The sequence below is a fragment of the Pavona decussata genome, unplaced genomic scaffold (genome assembly GCF_977016875.1).
Source record: "Pavona decussata unplaced genomic scaffold, jaPavDecu1.1 SCAFFOLD_27, whole genome shotgun sequence".
In the NCBI taxonomy this organism is placed as follows: Eukaryota; Metazoa; Cnidaria; class Anthozoa; order Scleractinia; family Agariciidae; genus Pavona; species Pavona decussata.
In genome coordinates, this window is record NW_028145450.1 from 682501 (window position 1) to 703663 (window position 21163).

General features: G+C 38.8%; 1 protein-coding gene across 4 annotated transcripts in view; it reads right to left on the reverse strand.

Annotated features, from left to right (window-relative positions):
- LOC146485202 (long-chain-fatty-acid--CoA ligase 1-like) overlaps nucleotides 1-21163 on the reverse strand; it is a 41261-nt gene that overhangs the window by 18461 nt on the left and 1637 nt on the right. For 2 of the 4 annotated variants that reach the window (XM_085103581.1, XM_085103579.1), the window contains exons 2-7: nucleotides 4312-4445; nucleotides 2576-2684; nucleotides 2022-2089; nucleotides 1589-1690; nucleotides 1017-1116; nucleotides 195-367 (exon numbers count right to left, since the gene is read on the reverse strand). In XM_085103581.1, coding sequence (XP_084959707.1) covers nucleotides 195-367; nucleotides 1017-1116; nucleotides 1589-1690; nucleotides 2022-2089; nucleotides 2576-2684; nucleotides 4312-4350 — 591 coding nt within the window. In that variant the 5' untranslated portion in view covers nucleotides 4351-4445. Of the gene's footprint in view, nucleotides 1-194; nucleotides 368-1016; nucleotides 1117-1588; nucleotides 1691-2021; nucleotides 2090-2575; nucleotides 2685-4311; nucleotides 4446-5635; nucleotides 5693-12022; nucleotides 12045-21163 lie in introns of those variants that run through there. The other 2 variants (XM_085103582.1, XM_085103580.1) reach the window with 2 other exon arrangements.

Consider the following 21163-nt stretch of genomic DNA (forward strand, 5'->3'; position numbering starts at 1 on the left):
AAGAAGAAGAAGAAGAAGAAGAAGAAAAAGAAGAAGAAGAAGTGTCTAGGTAGTCTGTTTAGCAAAAACCGTCTTCAGATGAAGGGAATGACGTGTTGACTGACGTTTGACATCCTTATTTAATTGCGTCTTAACATTGCACAATTATAGGTTAACAAAGGAACGCCATTGGATTTCTTTAAATGACTGCTTACCTCCAAATCAGCCAATGAAATAAGTCTGATTCCCAGTGCTTTAGCTGTTGTTTCTTCCTCCTGTGTTATTTGGGAGCCCATTTTCACCAGGTTTTTAAGGCTCTTGCATGAGTCTGCATGCTCGAGAAGAGGTGAAACTTTGTCCTTGTTACAAATGATAGTAGAGAGTTCGGCTGAAATGCAACACGACAAAAACTTGCGTTAACTGACAGCTGAGAAATCTGAATCAGAGAATGATGTATTATTCAGTGAATGACACAGGCATACTCGGAAAAAAAAAGCCGAGTGTTCTTATCAGAAGTCGAACCTAAGACCTTCCGACTACTAGTTTGGATGCTCTACCACTGAGCTACAGGAGATTCGTGGGAGCTAAGGCCATTAAACTAGGTTCATGGGACAAACACCCTGTATAAGTAGGATTGGAATGCCATGTGAGACATGCATGATGGAATAAATGTAATGGAAAATTTTAAGCCTGATGGGTAAATCTGAATTTGATTGTGGAAAGGATTCAATGTGAAAGGTGAAAGCTGAGCTTGAATCAGAAATGGAGGAAATGGAGAAATGGAGGACAAATTAAATAAAATAATTAAAAAATATCAGAATGCAAACTACGTTGAAGTCTGCTCAGATTGTAAGATTTTGGTTGAATTTGTCGACTTATGGATACGGAGTATGAATAACTGTACATGTAAGCTGAGATCGTGAAATGTTGGACTGAACATGTTTAATTGTAGCCAAGGAATCTGAATGGTTGTCAGATGAATCAGTAAATTTCTGGGTAAAAAACAAAGACCCCGATCTTAGGCAGCCATATCTTACCGTGGTTAATAATGTACACGCATTCTTCTGGACCATGAGTGTCATACAAGGGAACAGAGATCATGGAGAACATCTGGCAACCCAAGTCAGCTAAGGCCCACTGAATAGCGGAAGCAAAAATATCGTCAGATTCTATATCGTATCTATATGTCTGGGGCCAGGAAGGGGGCGAATTCTGCCCCTCTTCCATAATTTCGCAAATATAAAGCTATGATAAAAGAGACTTAGAGGACAGATAGAACGTCCAAAGATGTTTTCTTTGACATATGCATCTGTAAGTGATGACATCATACAGCGTGGTAATTACGTCCTGATCGCCAAATGGCGACCATTTTCAGTGAAATTCTGGATTTCCTCAAAATCCAGGAGTGCACCAAAATTGAACAAAAATTAAAGAAAACCAAAGTTATAGTACGAAAAATGTCTTTATTTTAAGAAGGGGTCTTCCACTTTCTGAAAGACTGCCTTTGCGAAAGAAAACTGTTTTCTAACGGGGGCCATTGAACGCGTCATAACGTTATCTTGCTTCTCAAATTCTTTAATTGATTAAAAAATTTGATCACCCAGGTTACCTCTAAACAGTTTGGTCCAAAAATACCAATGAAACTCTTTTGCGATGGCTCACAACCAAGGGCGACCAGGCCTGCACCAACGCACGTCGCCCGCTCGTGGACCTGGGGAGAGAAATATGGCACATTAATACATGGGTATCCTGTGCACAGCCACACGCTCCTCTCAAAAACTCCATTATTTGAGGAGAGTGGGTGGCTGTGCGAAGACTAATATTAGGCATGTGACCGGAAGACCAGTTCAAGGTGAGAGTCCTGTTGAATATTGAATGTTTATGAATTATGGTGTGATTAAAGACGGAAATCATAGAGAGGGATTCTGGAATTCATTCTAGGATAAACATTCCAACAAAAAGTTAATATCTTCAGACTTGTGTCTGTGCCCGAAAACCGGACCCGGTCATCTAGTCTGAACGGGGCGTATGTCTCTTCGTACCTGGTTGTACGTTATCCACGTGTACTTCTTGCTGGTTTCGTCCCATGTTCCCAGACAGGGACCATCACCTTGATTAAAGAAGGGTAATTACTGAACAAAGCAATTGCAACAGTTAAGAGACTATGGTTTCTTTCGAGATCCTTTAATATCATTATTGGTCTTGCATTTACTTCTTTCGTTTTGTCAAATAATAATTGTAAGAAAACCATTTCTATTTATCTTAGTAGTTATTATATCAATAGCTTTACTCAATTAGCTCTTTCTATAAATGTATGTTCAATATACCCTTTTTGTGGCAGTGGTAGACTGTTTGGTGAACGGACATTTCTGTGTAGAAACAGTGTTTACATTCGTTGCGCAATTCTGTATGAACTTCAGTTTGTGGGAATTGCATGCTCAAATTTGTTTTGAACGTAAGGTACAAAAGGAACTGCAATCCGTCATAGAAGTAAAATAAACTGAAACGTTTATCTCCTTTACATTTAGAATCTCTCACCTTCCTTCCCAACAAGGACCAGATATGACAAGATTACAAACAAGATAAACGAACTAACCTGAAAGCTTGACCCCTCGAAGGAAACCCTCGTACACGGTGGTGACGTCAGGATACTGCCGGCTGAGGATTTCAGATGTTAGCGCGGTTCTTCGGGCGCCATCCGTACCCTAAAGAAAAAAAACACAAATGAGCTGAAGCTTTTGTTATAGGAATAATTGCAGCAGCTGTATGCGTCGGTCAATTTAAATCTTCAATATCGGCGCCGAGAGAAACCCCGAACATTTAACCGCGTACCGTGTACGGAGAAGAGGGAATTTGATCGTTTTGGAGAGTTGGGGCGAATATCTACCTATTGGTCTAACGGAATTCACACGTGGGTTTTTTTCCTGGTGAGTTGAGAAGCTTTTCAAAGACAGAATTTGGCCTTTGTGAGCAAGGGGTTCACTAAAGGGATTTCAATGAGGGAGGCATTAACCCTAACTAGACCGAAACAAACAAACAAACAAGCAAACAAAAACAACCACAACAACAACAAAATAGATCGGGCCGGGGAAGCGGGGGATTTGGCCCGCGGCGACCTTGGACCTGGATAACTTTTTTTGTGTTTGTTTCAAATGCCATGTAACGTCGTGACCTTTTGAGAAAATCTTATGGGAATATTTTGATGTGGTCGGTTAGTGATCGCTAAATTTGATGTTACCATAGCAGACACAGACCTCAACAATTTTGGCTGTTTATTGTAGTGTTGGGAAAATCTAGAAATCCAAGATGGCGGAGCCAAACCGGATGGCCGCCGGTTAGCAATCATGACGTAATTTACCACCTCCTATGACCGATCTGGACAGGATTGATATATTTCTCTTTTCAAAGCACGAAGAGTGATGGGTTAAAGCTGAAATTTGTCCTCGAGGGAAGGCACTTGGGCTTATTAGGGTAGGAATTTGAACGGCCTTTTGGTCCCGGGGGCGGGAATTTGAATTTGCCAGTCTTCAAAAGTTGAAATGCCGGGGAATGGGGTGTTTTGAATCGATTGGGGGCATTATTCGGCAATTTTTGAAAAGTGATATCTGGTGATAAATTTGGAGCTTTTAACAAAAAAGTGTAACGAAAAAGTGTCTCGCCTTTGGCGTTATAAAAGGTTTTCGCTACATTGACATAAAACTCAAGGAAAGTCCGATTAAAAACGTAGACTGCAGAACAATGGTTTTTCTCTTGAACTTCACATAGCGTTACGAGATTCACTGATAAAACGAACTCACAAGGCACAAAAAAAAATCCTGTACCCAGATATTTCCACTTTGAAGGAAACATCTGCAAATGTTGGACATGCGTCTAGCAGTGTGCAGTGCGTTGCATTCCTGACGCACCGCGAAACGCCGAAAGCGTGGAATACTTTCCATTTCCTCTGGAGCTCTAGCGTTTTCTTTAGGAGTCTGCGGGCGTTCGTACGATTGACCCAACGAAACGGTATTCTAGTTTTCTAGGTTGGGACGTTCCTAATAGCTATTCGTGTTTTATAATTAAAACTTGCTCGTCTGTTAATCCAATTCCAGGCCTTTTCAGTAGGGCCATTTCTTTGCCCTAAATTAAAAATGGAGAATGTTCAGAGAGCCAGCTTCAAAGTAATGCACATTTTCTTTCCAGATGCAAATTCCTGTCCCTTTTTGGTAAATGGTGAAGTTAACAATGAGTAAACAACCATAGTGCTCTAAATAATGCTTTTTAAGGAACACTCTCTACCGTACGAGCCTTACAATTCTTTCACTTCTATAAAATTATACCATATTTAGTTACCTCGATCTCTACAGACTGTGGGTATGGAGGAGGGTCCATTTCTTTCCTTGAACGATTTCTCCAAAACCGCACCAGAACGAGAATGGCAAAACCAGTTATAGCCGTGAAAACTGTTGCTGTTCCCGACGAGATTCCTGAAAGAGGGTGAAAGCACGCGTTAGACATTGTTGTCTGTTGAATCTACCAAGAATTTCACCGAACGTCTGTTAACGCAGCGGTATGATAAAATGTTGGAATGATGCCATACAAAATGGATGGTAAAATTCTCGACTTACAGCCAAACGTGGTATTTATTTATTCTCTAAGCTTTGAAAAGGCCGAAGAGTGCATCCATGGGCTTAAAAATGTCAAGAAATCACAAATTGAAATCAATATAGTTTCAAAATGTCTTCTCGAGTTACAGTGTTGCTAAGCGAAAACCTAAGAGCGAACGAACTTAGCGTTAACGAGTTGATCCAAATTTCAGTTTGTAGGAAGGCGAAAAAACAACACCATGTAAAATTACTGTGTGCATTTTGTACCGCGCTTCATTACAGTTACAAATTTACCCACAAAACTGTCACGTTTAAGGGCTGCTCCACATTTGCGACGGAAAGAATGGAAACGGAATAATTAAAAGGAAACCAGCTGATTCGCCAAGCTTAAGATTCCAATAGGACATTTTCATGATGGCGTCATTTGACTACAACTACCAGAATCCTTCAGTTGTTTGTTTTCTCATGCTAATTAGAGCTATTGTTCTTTGCTCTCCACTGGGATTAAAAAATTTGAATTTGAAAAGGAAAACGAAATGAATTCTGGTAGTTGTAGTCAATTGACGCCATCATGAAAATGGCCTATTGCGCCTCCGTTTATGTTTTCACGGGAACGTTAAGACTCCTTAGCTTACGCTTCCGATTCGACTCAACTCCTGATTCCGTTTACGTCCTCAGAGTGAAAGGCGAAATCTCTTTTGCAAGGTACGAGGGATTCAAACAATATTTAGCGCACATGTAAATTTGAATTAAACAAATTTTAGGGTAAGATTTTAATGCGCCGGTCATCACAAAACAAAAATGTTTAAATTACTTCTTTCAAGATTGTGACAGATTCGCTTACGTGTCATCAAGAAGCAGAATTTTTTTTATTGAATTTGGGTTACTACTGAAAATTTTGGTGCTTAATGAAGTCCCGATTCGCTGTGACAATTAAAGGGCTAGCGAAACGTCAGCTCTCGAATGTCTCTGCGGCGGTCAAATAACCTTGTAAACTAACACTCAGTTTGTAAAACCAAATATTAGTCCGACACAAACCCGGTAAAACTAAGATAATCAGCAGAACTTACCGTCACTCTGCGCTTAGCAGTGGACAGAACTAAAGTGTTTGTCTCTGAGCTTACACTTATCTTTATTCATGGTATGATATGACAAATTTTGACAGAGAAGCCACATTGATAACCTAATATCCTTAATTGCTTTTTGCCCCGTATCAGCTTACAGTACTACTCAAATTAGTTTCAGGAGAAAAGTACCTCGAAGAAATACGTTTACCGAAAGACGAATGTCTTGGTTCTGTAAAGAAACGCATGCAATTAAACGCTGGATTATTAAGTCGGTTGGTCTACCTTCTGAGTTCTGACTGTTGACGAAACTCTATCTAAAGTGTAACCATTCAAATGAAAGCTGCAATTATTGCACGAGCGCGCGTTGGATACAAGATTACAGATAGCCAACGAGGCGCGCAGCGCCGAGTTGGCTACAATCATCTTCTAATGAGTGGAATAATTGTTTTATTAAAAACAAGCACACAAAATCGCTAAATCTTGCTGATTTAGTGACATTTTCTTTTCCCCTCATGCGGTCTCTTACTATATTTGTGGGCACGGTATAATGGCCCATATACCATGAAAGTTAAACCAATCAAAACTCTAGAACTGCCTTATTCAATGAGTCAGTTTTTAATAATGAACAGTATTTAACTGAGAAGCTGGACGCAGCGTTGTCGATCGAGGAGTTAAGGCATCGGACTTGTTATCCGGAGTTCCCGGGTTTAAGTCCCCCTCTGGGCGCTAACTGGAGTTGTTTCTCGGTAGTTCCGAGTTTAATCCTCGGCGGAGCTTGTAAATCAGCTGGTCTTCCTCCTTCCAGTTGGGATTTTTAACATGCTATATTTCGCTTGGATCACCTGTTTGTGATTGTTTGATTGGAGTGCCTGTAAACTATCTTGGTGTAAAGCTAAGTGCACGGCATACCACTATCAACAATGCATTGACATTTTTTTATGTTTTGTCTTTTTTGTTGTGTTCTACTGGGTGTTCAAGAATCACTGAGCTTGTAAACACTCATAAGAAAGCCACTCCGTTGTCCTTACCCTTAGTACCTATAGAAAGTGTGTGCACGTGACGTCATCGCCGCCATGTTGGTGTACCGGCAACAAAATGCGGTTTACCATTGGCTTCTTTTGCAATGGTTCACGAAAATGGCCGCCACATCACTGCCATATCAATTTGTACGGATTGTTTGCATACACTCCATAAGGTACTTTTTCTAACATTTAAATCGATATGGCCGCCATCTTACACAGTTAGCAGTCACATGAAAACTACTAATCAGTATTTTTGTCTCTCCTGCTTGTTTTTGGAACATTAAAACATAAAACATCAAAAATATCATTCAACATTAAAAAAACATTGAACAAAACAATGAAACATTGAACATTAAAAAAAGAGAAAGGAAAACTTGGGGAACGTTGGCACACGTCCATCCACAACGTGACGATATATCATACGTAAGGAAAACATAACAAGGGAACAGAGACACTGACAGATGGCCACGTGCGATAAATGGCGCGAAATGTGGGTTTCCCGCGCGTATCAGTTACCATATCAACGACTAGCACGAGGAAGACATCTGCTTTCTTAGTCAACCACTAAAATTCTTTGAATAAGAATTCTTGTGGTTTATATCATACGTCGCGTGGCAAATGGTACTGGATTACATTGATCTGAGAGTTTTCTTTTGCCATACTTCTAATATCGTGGTGATGCGAAAAGTTCCCCTTCATATCTTACGTTCACTTTTATATACATTAAAAAGAATTGAAAACTGATGTAAAAAGATCTCCCATTTAAAGGCAGCCATATATGTACTATAATATTTTTGCACATCAACAACTCTAAATCAGGAGAGTTTGGTGGCGAACACGGCTTAAGGATATCCGATAAATCTTTGCTGTTTTCAAATAGTTGAGAAAATTATGCAAAGATTCTTGGAAATCACTGTATGAAATCATTCAAATGCAAGCTTGCGGTGTTGCTGTTTTGTTATGCTCTACCAACAACAAAAACAAGCTTTATTTGCATGACTATAACAAATACAGCATTGCAAAAGCTATTCATAAGTAATTATTGATTCGTTAACTAATTCTTAAGATAACTTAAAATAAAATAAAATAAATAAATAAATAAATAAATAAATAAATAAATAAATAAATAAATAAATAAAGCAACTGAAGTCTTTGCTTATTTTAAACTATTCATACAGTAGAAGTAACCATTCCGGAGAGAAGCTCATCTCTCAATTCGAAGCACGAGGAAACCAACCGTTTACTTCGGTGGATATCAATTCGGAACGTCTTTAATCGTCTCAGAAATTCGGATATAGTCGTAAAGTGTCAGTTCAAAATTTTGTAACACTGAAAAACTGATTGTTCCTTTCGTTTTTCAAAAAGCAAACATGACGTTAAAAATCAAATACGAAGAAAGGTTTAACTGGAGTTTATGTAAAGCTGAACAAGACGCTGGTAAAATCGGGCAATAAAATTCCGTTTCCTAAAACTTTCTGTAACTTGGAGTTTCCGCTAAAGAAACCGAGCATATCAATCTGTGTATTAGCTTACACCGATAGGTCTTTTTAAACATGGTACAAAACGATCTGTGAACGCAAGAGACAACACTTGACGCATTAAAGGGGCATTGCCACGGAGATGGCTGTATGTTGCAGGTCAAAACTGCTCAACTATTTGACAAAGAAACCCTTCTTTAACGTAAAATAGCTCATTAGGAGAAAAATAAAAATAAAAAAGATTTCTCCGAGGAAGAATAAACTATGATACGTTTTTAGCTATTTCTATAAAATATACAAGAATAAATTGAAAAAAATGAGCAATTTTTTCAAGTTGCAATCCATTTCTATCCTAGCCATCCGCAGACAAAATGATTGTTACTAAGTTATGTGTACTAGGAGAGATAAAAATTGAACCCTTATTTTAACGTTTCCATCGATTCAAACCCGACACTTAAAATAGTTGACACAGCCCCTTTAAGTATTTTTGAACCGGCGAGGACAATAATCTGAGGACTATTTTACGTGCTTGGCGAATACCGCAGTTTGAACAGTAGTAATAGAATAAGTTTACTTGATTCAACTCTCTTGGCGTCAATTGCAGTAATCGTTTTTTGAGCCGTAAATTGAAATTTGATTAATACATTACAGGCGATCCACGTCACGCGCGACCAGTATTTCCGAGAATGAAATAAACACTCGAAATCCTCTTTTAATCTAATTGTTTGATTAAAGTTTATATTTAAAGGTCATCCTAACAATGATTAAGCTGCATAGTCACTTATGTTTCAACACGGAATCACCTCAATAACTATTAAGGCGGAATCAATGAGAGAAACTAACAATAAATAAGAAAGTTTCAACACTTTTTACATATCAGTCCTTAGCTTGCCTCTAAAGAAGAACTACATGTACTTGAAACTTGTAATTTGTTTCGTCTTTTTGACTAGAGTTCGTGGCGCGGAGAGCAAGGCGGCTACTGAAAATCTAAAAGACTACGTGCTCCTTTGATAGGAACTACAAAAAAACTACAAGTAACTGTTGCTTTGATTGAAACGGAAATACACGATTATGTGGTTAGAGTACAATGAATCACTGAGCATTCATTACAATTTAGCTTAAATGTTGTCGTTGGCAGGCCTTGTGCTTGTTTATCTCTTACACGATTTTCACTACTCATGCGATTTCTACACTTATAACAGCCAAAATAAGGATTTCCTCCGTCTGCCACTTGCAGCAACTGCTAAATATCAAACTTCTTTTCGCTACAAGCGTGGAATGAATAACCCAGCTACCTTAGAAAGAAACGTCCCTTTGGAAATTTGAAAAGGGTCTAAGGCTGCATTTCTGTAGCCAGTAGATGTAGATGTGAATGTAGTGGTTGGTAATTCAACAAGTGAGAACATTTTATTTTGTAGTTATTCATATAGTCATGTTAATTAATTAGTTATTTTTAATTAATAAGTCATTTGTTAATTGATTAGGAAGTGTTCTTAATTAATTAATTACACGGACCTCCATTAAAACCTGCAGCATAAGCTGAATTGGACCTGCCTGCATAAATATCGCTTATGAATAAACAAATAAATTAATTAATTAATAAATTAATAAATTAAGGGTGCCTCTAACTTTACATTTACGACAAAATCCTCAAATGTGGGCCAACTCACAAAACAAATACCACCAATTAACGTGTTTAGAACCAGAGGATAAATGTTACTCTAGGAATCTTACTGAATAAAATTAGACAGTGAAGTCGAAGACTTGTTTAAGCTGTGTCTTAGAGACGTCGCGACTCATTTCATCTAGCTTAAATGGCCATTAAAAAACTGACAGTTGAACACACATAAATAACGTTATAAAACGCTATCGCAGTACTTACTGAGAGTCACCAAGCGTTGCTTGATTGAGTTGCTTTACTTCGACAAATAACGGGCTTCACAGATGATTTTTTTTTTTAGCCAATGATACAGACATACTTAGAAAAAGAAAATCCGAATTTACTCAACAGGAAACGAACCTATGACCTTCTGATTACCAGTTCCGATGCCCTACCACTGAGGTACAGCAGACTCGTGGGAGCTTAGACTATTTCTCTAGATTCATTTCACAAGGATCCTGCATATTGTTAGGATTTGATATCGATGAGTGGTATATGTGAAAGATATGTGAAAGACATCTTACTGAAAAAAATCTAGACAGTGATGTCGAAGTCTCATTTAAGCTGTCTTGGAGACGTAGTGACTTATTTCCTTTAAAAAAAACAACTGACAGCTTAACAGTTTTTTTTTAACCGTAAAAACGCTGTAAAATACTATCGCATTACTTATTGAGACTCAGCAAATGTTGGTCCTAAGTTGATTGTTCGAGAAATAACGGCTTGATAGTGACTTTTTCAGTCAGTGAAGCAGACATACTCGTAGAAATAAAATCACCCAAGTTCAGCAAAAAGGAGTTGCCATTTCTATCCACAAAATAATTTATCAAAGGGGTAACTGCAATTAGACAAGAAGCGGAATATTTGGATAGTTTATTATTCGACTCTCCAACTAAGAGTTATTGTAGTTCGGGGTAGCTGTTTCGCGTAAATCATATGAAGCACAATAGAGGTACAAAAAGACATAAGAAATATCGAATCTCTTGAAATTATTATTTTGATAACGTATTATGTACTTATTGAGAGAAAAAAAAAATCGCTTTCAAATATTTAATATCCGCAATATTTGCCATTTCTATCCACAAAATAATTTATCAAAGGGGTAACTGCAACTAGACAGGAAGCGGAACATTTGGGTTGAGAATATTGCCCTCGTGCGTCATCAAACATTTAAACCGTACCCCTTAATTACAAATGCCTAAATCTGCCGAGCTCTTATTAGTCAGATATTTGCTGAGGAACACATCTCCGACAAGAATTCACTAAAAAAATATTGTATGAAAGCAAATTCAAGATATGCAACAATGGGATTGCTCTGGGAACCTGACATTTTTTCATGACTATCTGTATTGATTGGCTGAATAGAAATAACTTGTCATCAGGTATGTAGGCTCATTCCGGTTGACCTTGGTAACTTTGCGAATACTTTTATTCTGATTGGTTGACTGAAAAATGTTGGCATCAGTCTTTGAACAATTATTGTTTCTGCAGTGTTTGCTTACATATTGTGCATTTTTTTTCCCACCTATTGAAACTTCCAACATTGTCACGACTTTTAGCTTTAAACAGGAGAGGATGAGGTTTGCTTTTGAAACACGAATTGCTCTAAATACTGTATGATATCTCTTTTCAAAAAAAAAAATGATTGGATGAATCAAAATATCTTCTCGTCGTTATTCGCCTTGGCGATTGATCGAAAACGTTTATTTTGATTGCTTGATCACAAAAATATTGTTACTGCTCTTTACACAATTATTATCTCTAGAGTTTTGTTTTGGGCTGCCACTTAATTTTGTTGCTAGCTTGGCCTATTTTTCGAATAATGCTCCCAAAAATGTCGTTATAAAGCAACCGAAACTTTAAATATTTGTTCAGTCAGTGACAGAGACATATTCGAAAAAAGGTTACCCACGTTCTCCCAACTTCAGTTGAACCTAAGACCTTCCGCTTACCAGTTCGGATGCTCTACCACTCAGCTACAGGAGAATGGTTGAAGTTAATGCTATTAAACTAGGTTCATGTGACAAACATCCTGCATACTGCTAGCAGGATTTGAATTTCGATGCGTGTGGTATTAGTGATTAAATATGCGAGAGGAATCTTAGTGAATTTAAAACGAGGCAGTGGTGAGGTCGCCACAAGTTTCCTCTGGGTTAAATGGCTACATTGGAGAAGAACAGCTTAACAGTTTTGTTTAACCAAAAACGCTGTGGAAAGTTATCGCAGTACTTACTGAGAGTCACCAATTGTTTCTTGGTTGACGGAGTCAAGTTGCTTCTAAGTTGGACGAATAGTAGTTTATAACTGTGCACCCAGCCTTATTCGGTCGGTGGGAAAGATCAAGATATTTTGTGAAAAGAATTCTTGACACGTCGTTTAATGCTCCCCACTGATAATTCAATTATTATATTATAAATTACTGTATCATTTTTAACAATTAAAATATGTCAGGGTAAACACCATAACAATATTGTTGTTGGCTAAACAACAACAGAGTGAAGAAGAAAATACAATTAGTACGATTTGAGTCGGGTTTAAAGTTTTACGGCTTAGAATAACTTAAACCTGTTTCTCTATAGCGCTGGGGTACCTACTGTAGAATGGCCGACTTGCCTGCCAAGTTGAGACCTAGCCAAAGAACAATTGATCGGTCGGCCGACATTGGCATGAGGTACTTGTATTTATCTTTAGCTCAGTGCATCTAATTCTTTAGCCAAGTAGTGAGGAGCAAGTCTTACCACTTAGCTCACACCGCGTTTTAAATAAACTTTCTTATCATCCCCTCGGTAAGTACAATATCAATCAATCAATCAATCAATCAATCAATCAATCAATCAATCAATCAATCAATCAATCAATCAATCAATCAATCAATCAATCAATCAATCAATCAATCAATCAATCAATCAATCAATCAATCAATCAATCAATCAATCAATCAATCAATCAACCAATCAATCAATCAGTCAATCAATCAATTAGTCAATCAATCAATCAATCAATCAATCAACCAATCGATGTTTTTTTCCCCATTCAATGTTTTCTTACAGCAATATTATTTCAACCCTATTGGCTTACAACGAGAGCCCCTGGTGCATAAATAAAAAGAATTAATCAAATTGATTTCCGTGGTTGTTGAAATATCCTTTAATCAGGAGATATGTTCAGAAATGCACCCTAATGGGATGCATTAACTTGTAAAAAGTTCCCAAATACAGAGTGAGGTGCATTTCTATGCTAATGCTATTTAGAGCTCGAGGGTTTGATCTTGTACATAGCCTGTACATGAAAGTGAGATTCAGTGGGGGTCACCAGAGGTTTTTTTCTATCGCCGCTTCTCGGCTCATTTCTGTTTGAGGTGAAAAAAGAAACAAAAACCTCGGGGACCACGGCTCGTGTTCTCATATGCGGCAACAGTATCCCAGTTAGCATCACGCGCAGGCTTAGGTATGTCAGCGGCATATGAGAGCCAGGCTTTATTTGCAATTGTTCAAACACGAAGCACGACTGACGATATGTCGACCCGTTTAGAACTCAACAGAAAACTTGAGGCCAGTTACCACAGTGAATAAATTAAAGAAAGAAAAATCCGATGTTCAAAACTCGAGCCTAAGTGCACCGCGATGCTAGAGCTTAGCCCTGAAGCATGAAGCAACTTTAGGAGTATTGTCTTTTGTTCCCTGATAACATGCGATCTTGTGTTGGTTCTAGGCCGCTTCCTGGCACAATTTCCACCAAGTTTGAAATACAGGCTTTGTATTTTTTATAGGACAAAGTTTGCAAAACTCTGAGCTCACAATTATTTGGCCCGCGGCATGGGAAAACGTCCAAGATGGCGGCGTCCAAAGAGTTTCGTGGTCATTCCGGACAAGAGAAAGGTTTTTTATAGGATCAAATAGAACTCCACTGGACCTCTGTGACTAGGGCAATTATGGAGGAAAGTTTTTTTGTTATGCTTATGACAAGCAAGCAAGCGAGATATGAAAGATATTGAAAATCAAAATATTTGGACAATGTTAGAATTTGACCTTAATTAGATCACTTATAGCGTGTAACGGAAAGTGGGTGGTTCGAAACTCTGGGAAAATTTATTGAGGGCAGAACATTCACTGTGGATGTATATTTTACCCCCTTGGGAAAAGGTTTGATGTGATCACAGCTATTGTCTGATCACTAGTTTTCACTGTCACGCCATAAAAAAATTAATTAAAAAAATTGAAACAGTTCACTGAATGAAATTAAGAATTTGATGCTTTGTAGAAGGCTAATAAGAAATCAACTTACCCAATAGAACTCTCAGGTATTTTGTTAGTGTCCCGTACTTGCGTTATTTGTCATCATTCCACACAAATTTATAGGGCTTAGTACGGCATCCTAGGAGACCCAGGGTCAGTTAGTCGGGTAGTAGGACGAAAGTTTACGATAAGAACAGTAAACTTTCGCCCACGAAAATCCGTGCTTCCCGACTAACTGCCTGTGGGTCTCCAAGGATGGGTGCGGAGTTACCCTCCGAGAGAAACCGACCGGGGGGATACTCCCCTATACGTGCCGCTGGATAGAATATGGTTTTTGGCCTCTCTACCCTGAACAGGGTATATAATTTCAAGCGAGTCTGTCCCGGACCCGTCCTAGACAGGGTATGGTTGCGAGACTGTCGTCGAGTATTTGGCAATCCGAAATCAGAGACGTTAGTCTGCATTTTTTTTAGTGAACAATGCTTCACGTCAATTGAGTTTCCACTTAAGGTTCACCGCTGTTAATGCGAAATTTTGGGATTTTTCGCCATCACTTCTAGGAAGTGTATTATTTTATCTGTTGTGATTGGTATTCGCGTTTCAATGTGTGGAACATCACGTCCGGTTAGTGATAGTGGGCCTTTAAATGGTATTACTATTGCCAACAAACACTTGTGTAACATTAGAGCTAGATGCTGTCCTTTGTCCTAAATAGGGTCGTAAAATAGAGGGCATTGTCCTCCACAGGGTAGGTATTTAAGGTTATTTTCGTCCTAGATAAGGCCAGGGTTTCAACCACCCAGCGGTACTCTTATACCCAAACATGTAACAAGTGCCCCTCCCCCCCCCCCCCCCCCGGGTACACCTAACATGGCGGTCGGAAATCTAAGAAAACACTTGGAATCCACTAATCCACTCTTGTTGTAAAGACGATTAGTTTTCTCTCGTAAATTATTGCATATCCGGATCAACAATAATCCTAATGCTTAAACTGTCCAGACCGCTACAAATCGTCGGAGAAGTGGCGTTTCTTATATGCATTTAACACAGCTTTGTCACGGAAGTCATCTTAACGTCACGCCGGTATAAACTCAAAAATTCAAAATGCTCCATTTTGTCGTTTAAACAGTGATACCTGGGAAATGCTTTGACGATTTCAAATAAAATCCGAAACCTGAAGTGACACTTTGTAGACGAATCCCGAGAGATTTGTTGAGTCGCGGTTTTTAATAAATCCGCACACTTTCTACGGCATTGGCCGGTCGCGAGCTGATCGATATCGTTGCTGACCTTTTTGACGTTGAGTTTGATAAAAGGATATCATAAATCGCGTATTAAATTCTAAAAATGTGCTCATTCTGTGTGATGTGAGCAACCTACTCTGGCAGAGAAGACGTTTCGTATCCTCGTCATTTGCAGCACACGTACTTTAAGAATGTGAACATCCTTTTGAACCTCTTGGCGTGAATTGCCTCGCGACTCAAACGCTTACGTAGGTACGGTGTGTAAACAACAGAGGGGGTGAGAATATTTTCTTTACATCGTGATGCAATATCCTGGCCTCGATTGGCCATGGGTGGATAACTTTATGATACAGTGGATAAATCACTATCCAGTAGATAAAATGTGCTCCAGCTAATACATTTCATCCGCTTGAGAGTGCAGGCGATTTATCCACTTGATAAAGTCATCCACCCTTGAATAGTTGGAGCATGGTGGTCTGCGAATGCGACTGAGAGTGCACTAGCTCCGTCAGAGGCAAACTGTAACATCACGTATATCAACTCCCCGTCAATGAATCATGAATAGACTGAAAGTGTTAAAACAATCATCAATTTAAATGAATGTAAATATATGAAACATATACCTTGGTCTGCGGACGAAAGCCGATCAAACAGTAGAAAGATCAATTTGTAACTTTTTTGGTCTCTTAACTGATAAAATCCACGGTTTGTTTGCCAAGATTTTAGCTCTCGTTCGTCTCCTTTTAACGGCTTGTTTGCTGAGTTTTAGGTTTCCTTTTTGACAGGAAATGTAATCAGACGGATGTCATTCACGGCTCTTTACTTTGCCTTTTGTCATTTTACCAGAGCTGAAAGGTTTTAGAATTTAATGATTTGCGCACCAGAATATTTTCATAGCATTCGAAGAAGAAACGGATCGGCCATCACCAAACCCTTCAATTTCCCATCTTTGGGATTCTCACTGGTGCGCTTACACCACCACCAAGGACGAGGTTACAGGCCATTCAATTTTAAAACAAATCAGCGAGAAGCCCAGACATGGACCACCTTGAAGATGGAAAGAGGAAGATAATTATGGCCAGCGGAGAGTGAACGCGATGACGCATTTGAAGAAGGCTTTAGGGTAAGTTTGTGAGAATTTCAAAAATAAAATCGTTGCAGAATCAAATCAGCTCGGAGAATGGGGTCAATTCATTGATTTTAAATAAGAGAACGCCATGTTTGTGCAAATATTAATTGTGTAATGCCAGTCACTCTATTCCTCTTATCTTTTTCGGCGCGCCACAAGTACTCAAACCATGTCTTGTGTAAGCTAAGCATAAAACCGAACCGTTTATGAACATGGAAAACTAAACTTAGAAACTTACAGAATTTTTCCATTGAAATGTCGGCTTTGGTCAACTGCCGGCAAGGGGCAACACTGGAGCACTTTACCGGCAAAATTTCGGTTATTTCGTGTTTCGAGTATTTATTCAGCAGGTTTAAAGGGGCACTGTCACGGCGAAAGGTCACGGCGATTTTGCTGTATTTTGGTCAAAACTGCTCAAGCGTTTGACGAAAAACCTTTTTGCTGACGTGAAATTGCTCTTAAAACACCGGAAAGCAAATATTTAAGGGATTTCTATAAGGAGGAAGTAACTATAATTGGTTTTTAGTGACTTCTTTCAAATACACAATTATGACATAGCGCGCGTGCATCCTAATCTAATTCCTATTGGCGTCATCAAGGGTACATTTCTCAACATACGCACGGCCGTGCGTACATCCGATGGATGACGTGTGCAAGTCAGATGGGGGAAGCATACGCGCGCTATGTTATAAAAAACGTTTTAAAGAGAGAAAACACCATTAAAAAATGTATATTTATAAGAGCTCGTCGAAGTTAGGTGAAACATAAAGATAAAACCGATATGAAAAACCACTTTCACTTTTTTTACTGTACAGAGAATTTTGTAATTAATCAGGGACAAAACCTGTTTTCCAGGAATCACTTACTTTATTTTCACTACGTTATAAAAGAATTGGTTCATGCTTTTAGCTGTGCGTATATCGAGTTATGGATGCACTTGAGAAGTTTGTAGAGCACTCAAGAAGCTCGAGTTGCTCTCGGCTACGCCTCTAGCAATTCTTACGCTTCTCTCGTGCTCTACTAAACTTCCCGCGTGCATCCATAACTCGATATACGCACGCTAAGCATGAACCAATTCTTAAGAAGAACTTGAAAAAACTGGCCAATTTTTTCAAGCTGTAATCCATTTCCATCCGAGCCATCCGTAGCCAAACATAAACTAAAACTAGTTTCTATCCATTGGTAGCGGTTAACAAAACTGAACCATTATTTCAACGATTCCATCGATTGAAGTAAGTTTTTTGGCCACTCAAGGTAACACTAAAATAGATGACACTGCCTTTTTAAGGCATAAGACACATTTCTCTCACGTATACCTGCCAGTTTTATCGACATTCAAATCTCCTAGCAGCCTGAAGGATAGCTCCCACGAGTCTCCCTTCAAAGCTATATAAGTATGTGCGGCGCCAAAGTGTATAGTTTTGAGCCGTTTTGGTCTGAAAGCTTAAGGTTGAAAATTGGTATGGATTCTAGAAACCAGGTTTGAAAATGGTACTGAAAAAATGACATGTTTTGTTCTAATTTAAGGGCCCAGAGTTTGTAGAACCGAGCAGTACCCCTCCCCCCCCCCACCAAATACTCCGTGGAGTATCCCCCGGGGCTGTAGCTCAGTGGTAGAGCATCCGAACTAGTAATCGGAAGGTTTTAGGTTCAACTCCTGATAGGAGCACTCGGATTTTCTTTTTTCCGAGTATGCCTGCGTCATTTACTGATTAATACATCATTCTCATTTATTTACCAAGCTTAAAATATTAAATCACATTATTTCTATTGCGCATATGCCACACATTGACATCCCATCCTAGCAGTATGCAGAATGTCTGTCCCATGACCCTAGTTTAATGGCCTTAGCTCCCACGAGTCTCCTGTAGCTCAGTGGTAGAGCATCCGAACTAGTAATCGGAAGGTCTTAGGTTCGACTCTTGTTGGGAGAACGCGAATTTCCTTTTTCCGAGTGTGCCTGTGTCACTGATTGAACATATATTTAAAATTTCGTTTGCTCTATAACCAAATTTTTGGGAGAATTTTTCGTAAAATAGGCCAAGCTATCACTTCAAAAACTAGGTAGCACCCGCAAACAAAACTCTAGAAATAATAATTGAATTGTGTAAAGAGCAGTAACAATATTTTTGTGATCAAGCAAAAACGTGTTCGATCAATCGCTTAGGCGAAGAACGAGGAGAAGATATTTCGATTCATCCGATCATTTTTTTCGAGGAAAGATATAATATTTAGAGCAATGAGGAATTTCTAAAGCAAACCTTATCATCTTCTGTCTAAAGCTAAAAGTCGTGACAATGTTGGAACTTTTCAGTTACAGATGGGAAGAAAAATGCACAGTATGTGAGCAAACACTGCAGAAACAATAACAGTGAACCGATCAAAATAAAAGTATTCGCAAAGTTACCAAGGTCAAACGAAATGAGCCTACATACCTGATGACAAGTTATTTTGATTCAGCCAATCATTACACATAGTCATGAAAAAATGTCGGGTTCCTAGAGCAATCTCATTGTTGCATATCTTGAATTTGCTTCTATACAATATTTTTTTTTAGTGAATTCTTGTTGGAGATGTGTACCTCAGCAAATACCTGACTGATAAGAGCTCGGCAGATTTAGGCATTTGTAATTAAGAGGTACGGTTTATATGTTTGATGACGCACGAGGGCAATATTTCTCAATCCAAATATTCCGCTTCCTGTCTAGTTGCAATTACCGCTTTGATCAATTATTTTGTGGATAGAAATGGCAAATATTGCGGATATTAAATATTTGAAAGCGATTTTTTTCTCTCTCAATAAATACATAATACGTTATCAAAATATTAATTTCAAGAGATTCGATATTTCTTATGTCTTTTTGTACTTCTATTGTGCTTCATATGATTTACGCGAAACAGCTACCCCGAACTACAACAACTCAAGTTAGTTGGAGAGTCGAATAATAAACTAATAAATGAGATGTAACATCAATAATTGTTCTTAAAATATGTACCTGGAGAATTTGTTTAGTATTGTATAAGTTGACAGCAGTGCTTGCTTGCTTTTAAGTCACGTTATAGGCTTGGAACCATAGAAATACTTACAGTCTCACGGAGCACCGAGGAGACTGCCAACTTGAATACTAAAACAAGAGCGGGGCCTGAGTACTAGGCTCCAGGCCAAAAACTTTCTCTGAATAGTAACATTTACTCACTGCGTAGTCATTACTGAGGCTCACCGCATAATATCAAGTTATGACAAATGCTGAAGTTGTCAACCGCCACCAGGGGAGGTGGGGCGGGTCGCGAAAATCGACTGTGGTCCTGTACTACCGATCATTTAAAATGATTACGTTTACAACGGAGCGGCCAAATTTATAGTCGACAACAAGCATGCGCCATTCCGAGGGAATGCGAAAAGATTAAACAAAATTTTTTTAAATCTTTTGAGAACGATCGATCCATTCAGTATAGGAATGAAATACGAGAAGTCTAAGGACTACTGCAAAGCGGATCATAACGTGTTAATATATTTCTAAACAATATATCCCACTTTCCGTGTTGAAGACTATCCATAGGGGCAGAATAAACACGCAGATTTATTTATTAATTAATTCCAAGTTGTCTCTCTTCACTCATATGTGTAAATGATTACCGACGACATACTGCTGGGGGTAACCCTGCGATGGACTAGCATCCCATCCAGGAATAAAGAAACAAGGGTTAAGCTTCGTCTGTGTCAGTCCAATCAGCACAGCCCGTTGTGCGACTGAACCTTTTTGAAGGTCGTTAGTTTGTACATAGATTTAGAATCGCGTTTACGGCAAACGGCAAACCGGTCCTGTTTATCGAGTTGTGTGGTATTGTCGCGTAAGATTGAAGCTTTAAAATCCCACAACATGTATGAAAATGGCTGCCCCCATTAAATCTGCGGCGCTGTTGTCATGGCAAGTTATTTAGCACCTTTGCATTCGTAGTTTGCGGTGATGCTGGTAGTGAAAGGATTTCGGACCATCCAGGTTGTTTACAGACCTTGGAAAGATGGTCGAGCGCCAAGCGAGATAATAACCGCGGGAATTTAAATTAACGCTGGCGCTAAGAGTTTGATCGATCTAGAATTGGGAACGTTCTCCCCAGTTCGCTTTCAAGTTGCTCTCGTTTCTCGGTTCATCTACAAATATTAAAGAATGAATCAATGGCCGTTTATATGGCGAACAGCTGGGCCAATTGATACTCTAAATTAAAGTTATCTTAAATAAGCCTTTTAAAAATAGCGCCAGAGTCCTGAGAACCCTACGGTATACACTGGCATAAAACTTACGCAAATCCTAATATCTTACAAATTTCAAAATCCCGTAAAGAGTCTTTCCCTCCCGCCTTGGGAGGTGCGGCCAACGGAACGGTAGCTCCAATCCTATAATCCTATAATCTGTTTTAAAATTGTTTTAGCTTGTAGTTAAACTGAAAGCCTTTGAATTGAAAAAATAGTATGATTAAAAAATCTCAGTCGTGTTTTGTCGAATTGTTGTAATTGTTAGATGAATGAATAGAGTCACGTATGCTACTTTAACAATTAATTTGGCGCGCATGATTTTTATGCAACAATTTGAAGTGCCTTTGTATACTTACACCTTCACCAGAAACAATTCAATATCTCGCGAAAATTTGAGAAACTAACAGCATTGATCAGTAGCAGCACTCAACAACTGCCTTTTGGATGATCAACGCAAAATTTTGACCATTAACAAACTGAAAAGAAACAGACGCCAAATACAGTCGAGCAT